The 19,139-nt window shown below is 37.3% G+C and overlaps 3 protein-coding genes across 3 annotated transcripts; all 3 read left to right on the top strand.

Annotated features, from left to right (window-relative positions):
* Positions 1–81: 81 nt before the first annotated feature.
* LOC149925060 (uncharacterized) lies at positions 82–3,258 on the top strand. The gene has a single exon (XM_090160787.1). It carries the CDS (start codon positions 208–210, stop codon positions 3,187–3,189), a length of 2,982 nt encoding a protein of 993 aa, XP_090016913.1. The 5' UTR covers positions 82–207; the 3' UTR covers positions 3,190–3,258.
* Positions 3,259–9,082: 5,824 nt separating this feature from the next.
* On the top strand, positions 9,083–13,133 carry LOC149925061 (WD repeat-containing protein WRAP73-like). The gene is made up of 11 exons (XM_090159946.1): positions 9,083–9,275; positions 9,588–9,857; positions 9,919–10,095; positions 10,659–10,748; positions 10,804–10,938; positions 11,002–11,079; positions 11,146–11,251; positions 11,324–11,452; positions 11,521–11,604; positions 11,664–11,771; positions 12,972–13,133. The coding sequence occupies exons 1-11, from the start codon at positions 9,207–9,209 to the stop codon at positions 13,061–13,063; spliced, it is 1,338 nt and encodes a 445-aa protein (XP_090016072.1). The 5' UTR covers positions 9,083–9,206; the 3' UTR covers positions 13,064–13,133.
* A 367-nt stretch (positions 13,134–13,500) lies between these two features.
* Positions 13,501–15,228, top strand: LOC149925062 (lysozyme-like). The gene is made up of 6 exons (XM_090159947.1): positions 13,501–13,683; positions 14,102–14,197; positions 14,263–14,292; positions 14,746–14,870; positions 14,938–14,990; positions 15,056–15,228. Exons 1-6 carry the CDS (start codon positions 13,626–13,628, stop codon positions 15,144–15,146), a joined length of 453 nt encoding a protein of 150 aa, XP_090016073.1. The 5' UTR covers positions 13,501–13,625; the 3' UTR covers positions 15,147–15,228.
* The last annotated feature ends 3,911 nt before the right edge of the window (positions 15,229–19,139 follow it).

Here is a 19,139-nt window from a genome sequence, read left to right on the forward strand (position 1 = left end):
CCCGCTTTTGTCGCTAGATGGACTATTACGTTACGTAGGTTGATCTTTTAAAATGGTCTGCTATTTTTTGGCGGGATCATAATTTCTGTTCGGTTGACCGCTGAGGTGAAAAAGTTTCGTAGCTGTCGTATTATTTATACATTATGTATTTAGTTAATATTTTGGCCAATTTTTATGCATTTATATAATTTGTAACTATTATTAGAAATGGGTTCGAGTTTTGATTCTATGGAGCTGTTGCAAGAACTTGTAGATTTAGTTGTTGTGGGCCAAGGCCTCCTCTATGATATTGTTGGTGATAGTGAAATGAAATACGCCGTGGATTCAAATAATTGTTATTCACCGCTCCTTGAAACTGAAGATTCCACAAAGAAAAAGACTGTTAAACCAAAACGCGCATTAGAGAACTTTGAAGACTTGCTTGACCAAGATTTATCAAATTCTGAAGATGAGGGACACAAAGATAGTTCTGAGCAGAGTACCAGTGATGAAGATTTGGAAAAAGACCAACTCCCAAAGAAAGAAAAATGTAATAAATCATTATGGGATGACTCAGAAGACGAAAATGAGGAAAAAATTGATAATGGTTTGAAACATACAAAAATGATTAAACCAAAGGCTTTAAGTGAAAAACCAAAAAGAAAAACTTTAAAAGACAATGAAGCTTTGAAAGAAAACTTAAAATCAATCCATAGTGAAAGTCAGCGACTATTAAGAGAGAAAAGGTTTAGCTTGCCTTGTCACAAACCAAAATTTAACAACCTCCAAGAATTCCTCAAAAGGAAGCATTCTGATTATGACAAAATCCAAAAAGATGAAATTTGTCCAGCTCTTAAGAAAACTATGAAACTTGAACCCAAGAAAAACGCTTTGGGTGAAATGAATTCTAATAAGATAGAGACAATAATGCCTACCCCAGTACAAGTGCTTGATGTCAATAATGATTTACCCTCTTTTGAAGACTTCCTTGAAGGTTTTAAGGATAAAGTAACTCCAACTGTGGAAAATCCTAAAAAAGAGTCAACTGGGCTACGTTCCCTCATAAAAGAACGGCTCAGAAATTCCATTCATTTTAAGAAAGCTGTACCCAAAATAAGCGGTAGCCCTAACTCAGTAATTGACTTGGATGGAATTGCCAAAACTGAAGGAGTTGACGATTTAGTACAAAGATTTGCTAAACACACGGCTGCCCTCAAAGCTTCAAAAGGTAATGAAGAAAAAGAAGTCAAAATTCACGTCTTATCAAGAGATGCAAACAGTTTGAATGAAATTACCCTAAAAGAAGAGGAAATCAATGTTAAGGTTCGACCTCTAGGCTGTGACCAACTGATTTCCCCAGATAAAGCAACTGATATGTCTTCATTAAAAGAAAAATTATGGATAAAAATAAGTGAAAAGAAACGCATGAATTGGGAAGAAAGAAAGGAAGCTCACGATTTAGAGAATGAAGAAGGTTTTAATGAAGATGTAGTTGATAGTGAAGATGAAATTGTTGAGGACAAAAATGATAATCAGGAAGGAACTAATGAAAAAGAAAACCAACAAGGAAACGAAAGTGATGAAGACAACCAATCGGACGTGGATAATGATTTGCTTAATTCCAAATCACTTCTTAAAGACTCACCAGGCTTAGACAGTAGTTTAGAGCTCATTAATTCTTTAGTTCCTGGTCATCAACCTGAAGGTGGTCATAAATATGGCTTTAATAAGATAGATGATGAGTGGTTTAAGTCCCAAGCCGGTAAAATAAACAAAGCTAGTTGGTTAAGCCAGTCAAGGACAATGCTGTCAAATTTTAGCCAAGATATTTATTCAGATTCACTGCATCTGAGATTGGACACTGACACTTTATGTGCTGTCTCCCAAAAACCTGGGAAGAACTTATTTAGCGAAGACTTTAATGGAACAAACACCCAAGATGTCACTGAGTTATTGGATTTATGCTCTGGAAAATTCGAAACACTAGAAAGTGACGATGAAGATATTATTGATTCAAATAAAAAAGTGGTAGGAAATAAGGTAAAGAAAGTAATATTTGAAAGTGATTCAGAGGATGATGAAGATCCATTAGATAACTTGGATGAAGATGACAACTCAAGGAAACTTAGAAAAAAGAATGAATTCCTTAATGATGAAGCTGACAGTGATGGGGATGATGAATATGAAGAGGAGGAAGATGCAGATGAAGAGGAGGAAGATGCAAATGAAGAGGACGAAGATGCAAATGGAGAGGAGGAAGATGCAAATGGAGAGGAGGAAGATGCAAATGGAGAGGAGGAAGATGCAAATGGAGAGGAGGAAGATGCAAATGGAGAGGAGGAAAATGCAAATGGAGAGGAGGAAGATGCAAATATGGAGAGTAGTCATGAGGATGAAGAAACTACTGTTAAACCAGTTAAAGTTGTAAATGAATTTTTTGAAGAAGAAGCTGAACTTTCTGGTAGTGACGTGGGAAGTGAAGATGAGAATGAGGATGAAAATGGAGTTTGTGAAGAGCTCTTAAATGACAATTTATCTGACGATGAAGAGACACTTCGAAAACAAGTTGAAAGAGAGCATTTAAAATGGATGATTGATGATGATAAGAGGGAAGTTAGGTTTTTCAAAAATGCTTTTTTGGAAGATGGAGATTTGTATACTGATGGGGATGGAAGAACTCGTAAGTTTCGATGGAGTAATATGTCCCAGAATGTTGGTGATGATAATGAAAAAGCTGTAGATGCTAGTGGAGATGAAATGGATGAAAAAACAATTGAGGAACAAGAGGTCCAAAGAAGGAAAGAAAGGGTTGAAAGAGAGAAATGGCTCGAGGAACAGACTGTACTTGAGAAAGACAGCCCATGTAAATTGAAAATAGAGAAAAAGTTTAAGATTTCAGTCGCTACACTGAATCGTTCAATCTCAAGAAAGGAAGAAGAACAAAAAGTATCGTCATCTTTCCTTGCCAAGAACAAAGACTATTTAAATAGTTTGTCAGATAAGTTTACCAAACAAAGCAATGATTCTGTTGGTCGAAAATCAACCAAAAACTTTGTTTTTACAACAACTTCAGCATCTGAAGCTGTTAAGAGACCAGCTGAAGAACTTGTTTCTAATAAAGTAACTAAAAAGCCAAAGTTTATTATTAAACAAAGCTTGTCTCTAGTGAATTCTACTTCCAAAAGAAAAAGTGTTTTTGATTTATTGTAATTTGTTTATTTGCAAATGTTGTACATAACTATGCTATATAATTTGGTTTTGATAAAGTTTTTAATTGAATTTTTCGTTTTATTTCACCCGTTGATTTTCGAAACATTCAGTTTGAATTTTCCACCTTTTTACCTAAGCGGTTTATAGGCAATATCAGCGTTGCCAGTTCCTGAAGCTCAAATTATCGTCCCAGATCCAAAAAATTCTCGAATTCAGAAATATATTATCGTACGCTTGTAAACTGGCGGTAAATTTGAATTGTGTGAAATACTAACGTGAAACTAACGCGTAAGTGAAATATATTTTTTTAATAAGTTCGACCGATTGTAAAGTTGTGATTAAAAGTCGCAGTTTTAACTGGTTTACAGCCAAATTAAAAACATTATCGTAAGTGTAAACTGAATTATTGAAAAATGAGTACTAAATAGTACGGCAATAAAAATAACGTACGCCCCAAAAATTAGCTTGAAGTTATAGACGTGTACGATAATTATCGTACGCTGGCAACGCTGCTCGAGTTTAGATTTAAGATTTATTTACTGACAACCCTTTTGGAACAGGGCGGCTCACTCACAAACGAGGAGCACAGTCGAAAAAATACAAAATACATACACAAAACCAGCAACGAATATAATCCAGGAAATACCAAAGACCCAATCCAGAATTTTAAAGCAGAAATAAAACCCGCCAAAAACCCAATTCAAAATAAGCATATAAATAAAAATACAGATATATAATACCAGAAATACATGTATTTCTGATAATACTATAAGAGTGAAGGAAACCGATTAATTATTAATTATTATTCAAACGACGCCAAGCGTCCTTGGCCTTCTTCCACAACCCAAGAATCCATTTGACCTGATGGACATCTGAACCAGTATTACCGAAGCCTATAAGCACCTCTGTAGGGAGGTGTAAGTGATCCATCCGCCATTCCGACACTCCCGGATGGTTCTCCAAAGCTGAACACGACAGAAGGATGTGACTTAGGTCTTCGACCTCATGGTTACATAGTTTGCATGCCGGAAAGTCACCGAAAAGTTGGGCCTGTCGTTGACCAGTTAACAAAGCACCACAACGGGCATCAAAAAGTAGGCCACTCTGCCACGATCCGTCGTAGAAGGGCTCTGGAGCTGGAACACTTTTCAACTGATATAGGCAGAGGCTACGCTTCTCTCTTATTTCAGTCTTCCACAGTTTGCCTGCAGATTCCCGCACGTCCTTTGTTACAATAGTGGCCCATTGATGTTCGTTCGTAGCCTCACTCCTTTTAGTGCCAATACCGTAAATTTTGTCAAGATGTTCTAGCCGCCGAAAAAAACCTGTACTAACATTTTCTTGACGCAAGGCCCGAAACACGATACCAGGAAACATGTGGCTTGGCATCAACATCAGCCGACCCAAGTACTTCAATTTGCTGACCGCCTCACGCTCACGCATAGTGCTCCAACCAAGCTCCCCCTTAATAGCAGCATTCGGAGTACAGGGACCCGCAGACAAAGCACTCCTACCGGCTTCTCTTTGTGCATAGTCCAGCGCTGCAATGGAAGTTTTCGAGAGTGCCATCACCTCATTTGCATACGTAAGGGCGGGAACCGCCACCGACTTCCATAAAGTGCGCCCAACAGAGTAGTTGTTATAAGAATTTTTCGCCAAATTTTTCACTGCCCATCGGAGACTCGTCGCCTTAGACACCAACTTCTTTTCGTAGGCTTCCGAATATCCATTTCCGTTTGAAGAAAAAATAATTCCTAGGTACGTGTACTCTGTAGCGACCTCAATTTTAGCTCCATGCCAAGTGAACGTATCGCTTCCACCCTCTGAACCAAAGATCAAAACCTTAGACTTATCACTCCCAAAGCGCAATCCACACTCTTCCGCAAAAGAGGTGCAAGTATTCAACAATTCCTGAAGGCCTCCCGCTGAATCCGCCAACAAGAGAACATCGTCTGCGAAGAGCAAGCAGCTCAAACGACGTCCATATTTCCCGTTCACAAAAGCACCATGAGGGGACCACTCCAGGCGATCAGCCAATCCATTTATGTAGATAACAAACAGTAGGGGGGACAACGGACAACCCTGACGAAGGCCGACAGAAGTCTTCATAGGAGTGGTGTTAACTCCTTGCGCTTTATAGACACAACTACTTCCTGCATACAAGCGCTCAATGCTGTCTATCGTATCAGAATCAACTCCCATGTTCTTCAAGGCCATCCAAAGTTGGGGTAACCTAACACTATCATAGGCCTTCTGTAGATCCAGGAAACCGCAATAAAGCGGACGCTTCTTTAATTGGTAAAGTTCAATAAGTTGTGTTAACACGAACAAATTATCAGCAATTCGTCGACCATGTCGAAACCCATATTGCGCCTCGTTTAAAAAACCATTCAACTCCATATAAATAGCAAGACGTTCCTTCCACAAAATTGCGTACACCTTATACATAATAGAAGTAACGGCTATCGGCCTATAGGAATCCAAATCATCTTCGGGCTTCCCTTTTCCCTTGTTAATCAAGCTGACTCGACACTCCTTCCAACTACTAGGAATATCGCCAGACTTTCGGATTTCATTATAGATGGGCAACAGACATTGAAGAGCTGAAGAACCAAGAGCCAGAACTAGTTCCCCGTAGAGGTCATCCATCCCAGCTGCTTTACCCCGTTGTAATTTTTTAATAACGGCCAAAAACTCCGGTAGTAAGAATGGTTCATTAAGGCGTTCGGCTGGAGTTACAGTTGGAACTTTCACCACGGAGTGCGCTTGGCTATCCGTCACAGTAGGACGACTCAATAGCGTTGCCTCCATGCCGGCTATATATTCTTGAATTCGGGCTTGCATGACGGATTTTTCATACAGAAGAATACCAGACTTAGACCGAAAACCCTTTAATCCAGAATCAGATTGGGAGGATAAACGTCGCATTTTAGAAATATACCTCCAGAACTTTTTCCCCTGCGCTTTGCCAGCCTTGATAATATCATTCTCAATACGTTTATTAACAAGTTGGATATTTTTTCTTATCAATTCTTTAGCTTCATTTTTCTTCTGTAGATAATAGACCCACTTTGTAAGCACCACTTCCACCGTGCAGCCCTGAGATTTCGCCTGTCTATGATCCTTACACGCTCTTTTCCTGGCACGAATGGCATCAGCAATTTCCTTATCCCACCATTTCTTTGGCACAATACCTTTCTTCAAAATGACACTAGGTGATTTTTTTATTAAGTTTTTCCGCGCTGCTGCTTCCATAGCCTCCACAAAATCACCATACGAGGGTTGAGCAGTTAGCGTAGACACCCACTCTTCCATTTCGTCACTGTAAGCCTTTAGAGTTGTCTCGTTATCGAAGTCCCAGAATGTCTTCACTGGTACACCGTCAGGAACTGAATCAGTTTTTGGTTGATCGTTGTTTGCTTTTAAGTTGGAACGAGGCTGAAGTGAAACGGAAACCAAGTTATGGTCACTACCAAGGCTATCTGATCCAGATTCGTCAATTTCCATCGACATAACATTATCGACAACGTTAGCACTAAAGAGGACGTAGTCTATGGTAGACTTACTGTTCCTACTACTTCTAGTAGTGCGACCAACACAATTGTCTAACAAATTCCCTATGGTAAAACTTTGTTCTTCTGCAAATTCTCTCAAAAGATTACCGTTATAGCAATCCGAACCATCAAATTCAGTAAGATGTCCATTCATATCTCCGCCGATGCAAAAACTAAGAACACCATTAGCCCGAAATTCCTCAATATCCTTAGCTAAACAGTCGTAGATTTTATGATTGTAAACTCCACTACATTTACCCGTAGCACTAGAGCTATGACAAGATCCGGGAACCGTTCATGAGAAAACCAAATATGCTCTGAACAAGACTTAACAAGTTTACAAGATTCACTAGCTCGGCACAGAACTCCCAACCCTCCACCTTTCTTCTCACGACCCTTACGATTCAAACCGAACCATGTGAGACCCTTTAATGGAAGAGGAAGGTACCCCTCCCGCAAATGAGTCTCAGAAAGGCACAAAAAATTTAATTGTTTTTTACTAAAAATTGAATCGATTTCCATCCACTTTTGTATGGAAGCCCCCTGCATATTAAGAAAACCAAATTTTAAAGAACTATTTACACTATTTGCCAAAAGAGATCGGACACGTCTATATTTTTTACGAATTCCCCCGCGTGTCTTTCGGGTAGCCAAACGGCATCCCACATTGGAAATCGGGGTTTCGTGAATTCCTAAACCTGATTCCCCGAAGGCAGGCCAGGAGTCAAGTTTTTTCCATCACCATCCTTGAGGTTGCCGACAGCTCTGTTAGTTTGGAAACGGTTTTTTCGCCACCTCTGAAATTCGGAGAATGTTCTTTCCTCCCTAGAGCGATCGGGCGCTAGTCTAACGCGACTATACTCCGGTACTTGATGGTTTCTCAACCTATTGGCGACAAGAAGTATGGACTTTCTACTTTCAGCACTGTCCAAGCAGATCAACACCGGTTCGTCTTTTTTATCCTCTCTTCTACCAAAGCGTTGACACGATTTGACACTGAAATGAACAGTTTCATCAATCCCCAAATTTTTCCGAAGCCAATTTTCAGCACCACTAGGTGAGTCCAGATCATCAAATGCCACACCAAAGGCGACTAAATTAGTAGCTAGATCATCCACAACATCACTTTCCTTGGAAACAAGAGCAGTGTCAGAGTCTTTAAATTTCATAGTCTGACCCTTTAGCGTATCAACTTGTCCCGAGAGAGCCGAAATCGAGTCACGCATTGCCTTGGATTCGTTTTCACGTTCCTGCATTGTAATTGCAACAGCTTCCACCTGTAATTTTAGACCGCTGATATAGTCCTCCTGGTCAGTCTGTCGTTTTTCCATGGTTTCGAAACGTTCTCTGTTAACCAAATCACGTCTATCCAGTTCACACAAAAAGATAGATTGTACATCCTGCAACCGCTCTTCCATGATGGAAAACTTTGAGACAATCAAAGACTCCAGACTAGAGAACATAGCCCCCAGAGCAAGAGTATCTTTAGTTCCACCCAAAATCAGATCGCCGCTAGTTCCAACCACAATCCCGGAGTGAATCGCAGATGGTAGCTCTTGCAACTGCTCCTTCACTAGACTTTGACTAAGCTGACTTTGGCTTAGGGAACGGGTTGCCACCAATCGAATAGCCACTAAGGGCCCTTGACTATATACCGAGCAATCCTTCTTGAAACAGTTACTGCATTCCCACATATCCTTTAGCCGACGGGCATCCCCTATGCGCAGCTCCACACATTCCACATGAAACCACTGCTTACAAAGCCTACAATCAATCCATGTATTCGGTTTCCCCGTGCCCTTATTTTTAGGAGCATCTTCCTCTTTGCATAGATAGCACAAGTCCTCATTTGTTACGTCCGCTTTACTCGAATTCATTTTCGCCCTTTATTTGCAAGATATAAAGACAACAACAACCTAAGACTAAGCCTAATACCCTACCACTGCAGGATGGCGTCTCTTAGCCCGTGCTTTTGGCACGGGCCGCTCTTGCTTCGCTACAGCGGTAACTCCGCTAAGCCTAACTAACAGAACTATCGAAAACTTTTTTAAAACCAAGAAAAACACCTTTTTGTTCAGAGTAAAAGAAAAATGGACGTATCAGGAAACTCTCTCAACAAATAAATTACAAAAACCTCACTAAATAACACTAAAACGAAGATAATTAGGGAGCAAGCAACGTATCACTCAACTTCAAATCACGCGCCATTTTATCATAGAAGATGGCGCTTGCGTTTCCTTTTGGGGCATTATGCTTGGGTTCACTGATAAGAGATGGCACCAGCGTTTCATTTCATATATTCTTTGTAGTCTGCTCTTAGAAATTCTATAAAGTTTGAAATTGAAATTTTGATTAACGGGTAAATTTAACAAACGTATTGTTGTCTATAATTTGTCAATTAGGTTTATCGGTTAAATATTCCGGACATTAGTAAATTATTTATACTTCTGTGTCGAGTTAAATATGAAGTTTTCCGGATTATCCAAGCAAACTCACAGTATAGGTAAATTTTCTCCGAATGGTCAACTTTTGGTGAGTAATCTTTGACAGTTTTGTCATCCCTTGTAGAAAGTCGGAGATTTATATTTAATATTCAATTTAACAGTGAACACCAACCTCTAATTATCTCACAATGTTGGTTTAAGATATAATAAAGTGTGTCATATTTACAAACATGTTCTGTCAATTAAAAAGTAATAGCCAGTAAAATTACGTTAAAAGATTAGAAATATTGTAACAATTTCATTTGGTGGAAAGGTTGTGTTTTAGATCAAAAAATTTCATACGAACCCTGTTTTTTGGAAATACAGTGTGATGAAAATGTAAAAATAATTTTTTTCATAGGCCACAACGATAAGTAATCGGGTTATAATAAGAAATGTGACAAATCTGCAAATTGAAGAGACTTTTGTATGTGTTGATATAATTGAATCTGTACAATGGGCATCAGATTCTAAGTATATACTATGTGCAATGTACAAACGGAGAATAGTTCAAGCATTTTCTTTGGAAGATGCTGAATGGACCTGCAAAATAGATGAAGGTTCATTAGGTATCATTAATGCACAATGGAGTCCTGATGGGAGGCATATTTTAACAACAGCTAAGCATCATGTGAGATTTAAATGTGGATTACATTTATTATATTTTGAAACTAATTTACAAAAGATTTTAGTTAAGAGTCACTGTATGGTCCCTCTTAAGGCGATCAGTGTCATACATGAAGTATGCAAAAGCGGCCAATCCTGGGATATCTTTTAGTCCTGATGGAAATTACTTGGCTTTAGCTGAGAGGCGAGAATGCAAAGACTGCATCAGTATTTTTGTTTGTTCCTCTTGGCAGTTGGTCAAAGTATGTCAAATTTAACTTAAAGGGAGTATAAACCTAGCAGGCAAGGTCAAGCTTCCGTCATTATTCACTCATAACGTAACAGTCTATAACGAAGTAAAAACTACTGCTGTGAGCATATATCTTCCAACAATACTTGTATACGCCTCACTACAGGGTTCATACAAACCTGGAAAACCTGGAAATATCAGGGAAACTGATTCTTTCCAAAAAAATCAGGGAAATTTTAAATATTTAACCAAAACCTGGATATATCAGGGAAATTCGTTTGAGTCTGGAAGCGCCTCAATAATGATATATAATTTTTTTCGATTAAACGAAAACATACGGCGCTTTAGCACCTGGAAATATCAGGGAAATTTCCAGGAGAAAACCTGGAAATATCAGGGAAATTAATTTTCCAAATGTTGTATGAACTCTGTCACTACATGGGACATGGTAATTTCCTGCTACGTTCTAGACTGTTGTGCAACAAGTAATGACAGTAGCTGAACCTTTCCTCTTAGGGTTATACTCAATTTAAATTCACAATGAGTTTCAACAACTATTATTTTATATTATGAAAGCATTTTGAACCTGAAACCAAAGACTTGGCCGGAATTCTATGGTCTCCTTCAAATGATGTCCTCTGTGTTTGGGACCCTATTCCAGAAAATGTATTGCTTACACATGCACTTGGGAATTCACTTAACGTTCCTTTCATATTTGTAGTACAACGTATGTCTTTATTCCCTTGACGGCAATTGTATAGCATCTTTTTGCGCATACCAATGGGCTTTGGGGGTCAAAACTGTTAGTTGGTCTCCTACTTCTCAATTTCTCGCTGTTGGCAGCTATGATGAAAAGGTATATTCATTAGTTGGTACCTTTAAATAACTAAAAAATAATGGGCAGTTTTATTGCGTGTAGGTTCGATTATTGAACCATATAACGTGGAAGCCAATTGCTGAATATAAACATACTGCTAATATTTCCTCACATGATGTGGTCTGTATTTTTTTTAAATTATTCACACACAAAATGTTTTAAAGCAATAGCGTGATAAATTTTTAGATTGTTTACAAAGAAGTCGAAATTAATTCGTTTGGGACTAGCAATGAAAGCAATATAGTTTCAAATAATTTTGAGGAAGAAATGTATTTAAAGTCAAATATAACATGTATGTTGAAAATCACATACATTTATCATGTAAGCAAAGTAGTAAAAAATTTGTTAACTTTCAATTTTTTAGATGAAATCTTTAATAATAGACCTGTTACTTTAAACACACTTCCTTTGGACAATAACAAACCCAATCCCAAAGTGGGTGTTGGAACTTTAATTTTCAGCTCAAATGCCAGATACATTGCTACGATAAATGGTACTTTAAAATGCAACAAGCCTATAATTTCAGTTAAGTGTGTATATAATAAGTATATTAACGTTTAGATAACATGCCTAACATTGTCTGGATATGGGACGTAGACAAACTAGAATTTGTGAGCATTTTAATACAACGAAAACCCATCAAACGTAAATTATTTATAATTTTCATGTTAATGGTAGACTTTAATTTGAATCAATTTAAACAGACATGGAATGGTCTCCAAGTGAATCAGTGTTAGCAATATGTACAGGCAATGCTCAATTTTTTTTGTGGTCTGTTGATAAATGCGTCACTCAAGAAATACCAACAGAAAGTAATGTTTTTTTTACTTGCATTTTTTATGTAAGGCTGGGCGAATAACCGAATAATTCGGTCGAATATCGAGACGAATAACCGTCTCGATATTCGTTCCACGCCTCATTTGGTATTTGATCGAATATCGAATGACATATTCTGAAAAAATAGACTATTATTAACTCTCCCCCAATCGGCCTCTGCCACTGCATAGCTGTCTATGGGGTGGGTGAAGCCCAAACCTGTTTGGGGGGGGGGGGGGATAAACTTCTATGGCAGAGCCTGGACTTGGCGGTTGACGGCTAGAATAGGTGTTATCATAAAATCCAGCTATGTTGTTTCCCCCAGCCCCCGAACAAAAATTGGTCAGTTGGCTCTCGGCAGATACTTTTTTGTGTGTACAGATAGTTTGTTTTTTTATTAAAAAATTAAGTTCTACTATTTATATATTAAAATCGAAAATATTTTGACTATTATACCTGTTATTTTACTAATATATTCGGCATATTATTCGACTAATAGTTGGTCCTATTATTCGGCGAATATTCGATAAAGTAGTATTTGGATTAAGCCTAACTATTCGGTATTTGGTTCGAAAACTACTTTTCGTCTCGGTATTCGATTAGAAACTTTTCGAGTATTCGATATTCGTCTCGATAGGCTAAAAGTACTATTCGCCTAGCCTTAAAAATATACCATTTGGCGTCGTGATATTTTGGCTTTGGCGTACCTTTTGCAGGGAAACCACATGACTTATTGAAAATATAGCAAAAACACTAAAATATAACTTCCAATAATTAGTTCCCTTTTCCCATATTTGCATGTACCACTTTTGTTAACACGTCACGCAGATTCAAACCAACTATTTATCAACTCTACGCTCGGCCAATTATTATACCAAATTCCATTTAAAAACTTTTTTTTTAACTTTATACTGGAAATCTAAATATTCTTGTAATTTCACCCGAAATTATCCCAAATTTTCTAAAAAAAAAAAAAAAAAAAAGTCCTTTTACAAATTTCAAATTTTTTCGATAATTTTTGACAGTCCTGTGGCCACTCTGCGTTTTTTAAAAATAAAAACCCCCTAGAAATAATTTCACGTGACTGAAAAAGCACGTGTACTTTGCCGTCAAACTACCACACGTCAATTGTTACTTGGGCGCGAAATTTTGAAAAGCGTTTGTCAGTAACCAATTTTTGTCGTTTTTCCCCAAAGTTTCTTTCCAAGTTAATAAATTGGTTTGGCATCCGAGAGGCGAATGTTTATTATTAATGAGCAAAGAAAGCATGTGTTTGGCTATTTGTTAAACGAAGTTTTAATATTTCACTTTTTAAACGCTGTTTTTAATTTTAGAAATAAATTTTTTGTCATATTGAGTAATTACTTTTGTCTAGCGTATATTTAAATTCGTTTCCTCCGGGTTTGAATAACGCCTTGTTTTGGTATGATGAGTCGCATGGCGTTCACCCAACTATACCAGACCTATGTCATCAGTATATATAATTAGGAAGTTTTCCCGTGAGATTTACCTTCCAGCCTTATACATATTAACAAATTAGGGATGAGTAAGGAGTGTGGGTATCTATTGGTTTCGGGGCGGAGTTTTGGGGCCTTGGGAGGTGACAAAAACCTGTTTTTCGCAGGAATTTCCCCCGTTCAAATCGTAAAAGGATATATTATTTCCAATGGGCATAGTCTAGGTCCTTTATAACTGGTCTCAAGGCGGGGTTAACCAGTAAGGGAACAGTTATCGTGGTTGTTCATTCCCCTTTTACTTCAATCTATCGGTCGAAGAAACCAACGGTCGTACACGGAACCCTGACTTTCTCCAGTAAAGTTTAGTTTTTTAACTCTCCCGTAAAATTAGTCATGCATCATAACACTGCCACCTCTGTATTTATTGCGCTTTCGCTAAGCATCGTCTTAGGTGAGACATTTTATTTATTTACTTAGTTTGAAAATTAAGTTCAAAATGGTGTCAAATAAATCCTTGGGTAGTTATGTTGTCAAGTTAAAAGGGGTTTGCTTGGATGCGCCCAATTTATTTATTATTTATTTAATTTTACTAGCTTCCCTGGTAGTTGACTTTTACTGACCGGTATGTCTATTTCAATGGGGTTTAAAGTATAATAAACAGGTTTTTAACGATTGCAATTAAACGTTGATAGAATCATAAAAAAAATTAAATTTATAAAAAAAATTAAAATTATTTCTTGGAAGTTGTAGTCGCCCACATTTCAAGGATACTTTTTGACCTATTTTAATTTAACTGCTTTTTGAAAGAATGTTTTTCGACGAAACGTATATTTCTTAGAATTGTTTTTCGTGTTTTACCGCGTACTTAGGTCAGCGATTGGTGCCTCAAATTACTCAAGAATGCCTCGATTGTCTTTGTTATGCCAGTTCCGACTGTAACGTGTTTACTTGTCACAACTCGGGAGGTAATAATTTAATCTGCAAAACTTTTTTAATCAGATTAAGCTAAATTTCGCACGTGTTCTTACAGCCGGAGCGTACTTTTGTGGTCCCTATCAAGGTAATTCATAGCTTCCTTACCAGCAGCGTTGCTAGATCTTGAAAATCAAATTATCATACAAAGGCCAAAAAAAATTATCGATTTCAGAAAAAAATAAGGTAAATCTGAATTTTGTGGGAATATTGATAGTAAAATACTAAACTTGGTCTAAGTTATATTTACGATAAAAAAAATTTAATAACGCTTAAATCAAGTTTAGCCTATTCAAAAAATCTTGACTAAAACCAAAAACTACTATTAAAAAGTTATAATCGGTTTTCTATCAAATCAAAATGTTACCGTATGTGGAACCGGAATTATCGAAAATAGTCGTAGAAATTTAATTATCGTACAGCCCGAAAATTAGTTTGAAATTATCGACGTGTATGATAATTATCTGGCAACGCTGCTTACTAGTGAAGAGGTGACAATGAGAAATGCAAATTAAGGTAATTGTTGTTCATTTAAAACAAGTATCCTACGCTTATTGGGCGGATGGTGGCAAACCTGGCGCCAACCCCAATGATAGAGGCGATTTTGAAAAGTGTTTGAATGACAAAGCTTGCGCCGAGAAAGCTGTAATCGGCTACATGCAAAAGGTAGTCGAAACATTCATAAAAAATACCGTTTTATTCGAAAATATTAAACGTGTTCCATTTTTTAAAGTGGGGAAGCGATTGCAACAATGACGGTTTGGTTGATTGTGACGATTTTGCCAGGTATATGAATGCCTTTGAGAAATATATCATACATTTTCTTACTTTCCTAATTTTTCTCCCAATAGAATCCACAAAGCTGGTCCATATGGCTGTAATGGTACTTGGACAGAAACAACCGAATACTGGAAGAAATTCGTTCAGTGCTATTACGAATAAATAATTGTCACAAAATAATTTTGCAATTTTAATCATTTTTCGCGCGTTTTATGATTTTTTAAATAAAGGTTTTAACAACCAATTTTTGTTGTTTTTCTGAAACCCTTGAGGACATATTTAAACAAAAATTTTAAACTTTTAAATTTGTTTATCAAAAATATGTTATACTATTGTTATGGGAACCATTGGCGGCGGAGCAGGGTAGGTACATTGTACCCCCATAGATTTTACAATTTCGTAAATCACAAATTGGTCTATAATTTTCCAAATACATTCGAATTACATAATCATTTGGGTTAAGGGGAAAAACTAAAACCACGAGAAAGAATAAATGTTTGAACAAACTAATTTAATCGATTATAGTTTGGGGGGGGGGGACATGATTTTCTCAGAGCGCTTTGCTAAACTACTGCGCTATTCACGGTCTGGTTCAAGGACAACGCGACCTCATTTAGATGTATTCAAACAAGTAGGTTTCCGTTCTACCATGAATTCATTTGGTGAAATAAATTTATGGTTCTACCATACTGTGGTAGTAGTACGACGACATGCAACATTACTTATGCTTTTGCCATACCACCAAGAACGCATAGAGGTACTAAGAACTATGAAAGACTTAAATTTTGGCGCCATGAAGTTATACTTTGCCGATGGCTTAAGCCTAACTTGGGCCTTGGTGTAATGGATTTTTACATAGAGAGAGAACCGTCGACTGCTTAGACAGCTTCTGAAAGTATAAGATCATGGCAGCAGGGGACAATGCTAGCATTCATAGTTCTTAGTACCTCTATGCGTTCTTGATACTACCAATCTCTCCGACGTCGTAGACTTTCGCTTAACGTCATTTTCATGAGTTTTTGAAACGGTCTAAAATATTCAGTGCCGTAACTAGGCAGGTGCAGCCGCACAGGGCCCAGAAGCCAAGGGGGGCCCATAAACGAAGTTAAAAACAAATATGTAAAATTTGTATTATTCTTAAAGCTTAATATGGCGAGTAACCGTCTACATTTCAATATCTTTGTCCATTAGAAAAATGTCAATTATTTTAAGGGAATTTAAAAGTTTTAAAATGCTAGTTGCCTTTCAAATTACAAATTAAGCCGTCACTGAAAATCAACGGAACCACTTAAAGCCCTGTAACATTGTCAAATATTTGAAAGGAATATAACCACAACGCGTTATTTATGGAAGACCCCTTACAGTTTTAGCCAGAATTCACGAAGTAGCGCCAAAATATCTAAACCCATAAGAGGAAGCGGGCAATGTTGGAAATATTGGTGTTCCACACCAAATACCCGAGGTTCTATTCCCTTTAAAGCGAACAATTAAATATCGTGTAATTTACGACTCACAATGTTCAGGTAACACAGCAAATTCAGCTCTGCATTAGACATAATTAAGCCCTTGATTATTTCCTTCGATTCAATAAAACTTCCCTTGATCGTCGTATGTTTTATTGTTTTGTTAACTACCGGTGCCCGGGGGGTATCCAATTGATTTGTTAGGACAGAGCCTAGGCATTGGTGTAGTGACTGTACAGCAGGCCCTTTAAGTTAGGGGGCCCAGGCCCGTACACGGGGGGGCGCCAGGGGATGCTCAGCGCCCCCAAATGAGTACTTGAGCATCCCCAATCCGACTGACCCAAAAAAAATCGATTGCTCAATTACCGAAAGATATGATCTAAAATATTTGTATACTAATCAAAAAGGAAAATTACTTTTACTAGAGAGCTAGTATCAGTAAATATTTGAAACCATTTTACTAAAGTTTTTGAAAATTGCTTTCGCGCGTCTCACTGCACCAGAAAAACTTTTCAATTGTAGAAATATTGAACCAGCTTATCAAAAATGTTTTGACGGATATTTTAGGGCTACAACCGGATTAGTATATTTACAAATTTCATAGGTGGGGAGATAAAAATTACTCAAGTTATTGGCACCCCCAAAAAGAATTTGAGCGCCCCCGAGTTTTGGCGGCTGTGTACGGGCCTGAGGGGGCCCTTATCAATTCAGGTGCATAAAGGGTGAGGAGATTGTATACAGGTACGCTACTATATGAGAGAATTCAATTTCTGATGGTCATCTTAGATTTTTTTTGTGCTAAAAATTTCTTAGCAAACTAAATTAACGGAACTGACGGCGGCTATTAAAGTAGAACGCTGTCGTTTAAATTTTAGATGTTTCCGGAGATGCAGGGTGTCTTAATAATCATGATTTAGAATTCAATAATGTATTAATAATTTTTATTTTTTGTACAGCCTAAGCTAAAGATTTGATTTTAACTATATTCAATCATGATTTAGTCTTGTGAGGGTGTCCTAATAATCAAGGAAGTGATCTACTCCTCAGGTTTCCCTTTGGAAATAGTTCTGAAAAATTGCGAAAATACTCAAGAGGAATTACTGAATTTTTACCCAGATTTTTGTAAACATCGGTGTGGCCCTTGAAAATCAATTATGAATATTATTTAAACGAAAGGTTCAGGTTGGGTAAGATTAGGATTTATTTGAAAGATCATGTTTAAATGAACTCAAAAATATCAGTCGTAAAATTGTATCTTTTTTTAATGACGAGAAATTAATTTTTAAACGAGCCAAATTTACCCGCCAAGCGATCTGCCATTTTGTTTCGCGGTGACGTTTTAGGACTTTAATCACGCCATGGATAGTAGTAGATTTTAGAGGATCGGTAAAAACCCTGGTTTTTAGCCCCGTAAACCAATCACACTAAGGGAGTCGTCCAAGGTTATTTGAAAAAAACAAGTGTCGCTAAGAGTGGACGATACTGTTCGAAAAAAGAAAAATTATAAACACGAAGTACATTTTTACGCCAAAAGGTATTTATTCACGTTTTTATAGATTAAATATGATATACTAAATATCAGTTGATAGGTTTTATTGAATTAAAAAACCAAAATTAAAAATTACTAAAATATAAAGCGCAAAAATTACGTAACAATGTCAACGTGAAAGTAGTAATATTTGAAATAATATCGCGCGAGACCATTTATTTAATAAATTATAATTATAAATTTTAATAAATGGTCTCGTGCTATATTATTTCAAATATTACTACTTTCACGTTTGATTTTGTTTCACTTGAAAACCAAATTAGGGTTAATTTTCGTGTTTTACGTCGTCACTATTTCTTCAATAACTTCTTTTCAACCACAATTCCGATTAGAAAAGTGAACCCAGATTTGGTTTTTAAATAAGATAACGCGTCGAACGAGCGTAAACACGACAAATTATACTAATTGTTTCGTGACGCCATTTCGGAGGGGTTTTACTATTTCCGGTATGGGTTGTGCCCTACTAGTGGTAGCGCATTATCGTAACCGGCATAATATTTTCGTGAGGGTATTCTTTCCGTGAAGCCCTCACTCGGCTCTCTACCTAAAATAGAAACAAATTGATTGCCAAACAAAAACGGCCAGAAACTTTTGATCAGGACTGTACAGCATTTGCTTTCAAATGGTGTCTTCCATTTTGAAAGTAAATTTCATCCGGCAGAAAATATTTACTACACACAAAGTCATATGAAGTAATTGAAGATGGAGTCCAATTTTCGCGATTTACCGCTAAACCCATTTTCCTAGTAATTCAGCATTTCTCAGAGGAAATCTTAGTGTAAAAAAATCTCTTATTCCGAGATTATTATAAAATATTTACTATAATATTACATACTTATGAAATGAGAATTTTATTTCTTTCCCAGATCTCTCTTTACAATGTGAAAAACCACAGTTTTTAACCATTTTTGCGGATATGCTTTTAGACGCAAAAATTTAAACACGAAAAGACCTCCGCTGCGCACGACGTGATGCGCAGTGGATCGCCTTTTTTTTTTCCTATTCGAAATTCGCGTCGTAGCCATGGCGACAATGTTTAATGCGTTTGTCAGATGGCGCTTACGTCGCGATTCCACCCTAATGTCAGCCTTCTAGCTCGCCTGTTTCCCTTGGGATTGGCGGAAAGGGCAGTGCTTCTAGTCT

Source organism: Leiobunum rupestre, chromosome 10, assembly GCF_980474605.1.
Source record: "Leiobunum rupestre chromosome 10, qqLeiRupe1.1.hap1, whole genome shotgun sequence".
Lineage (NCBI taxonomy): Eukaryota > Metazoa > Arthropoda > Arachnida > Opiliones > Sclerosomatidae > Leiobunum > Leiobunum rupestre.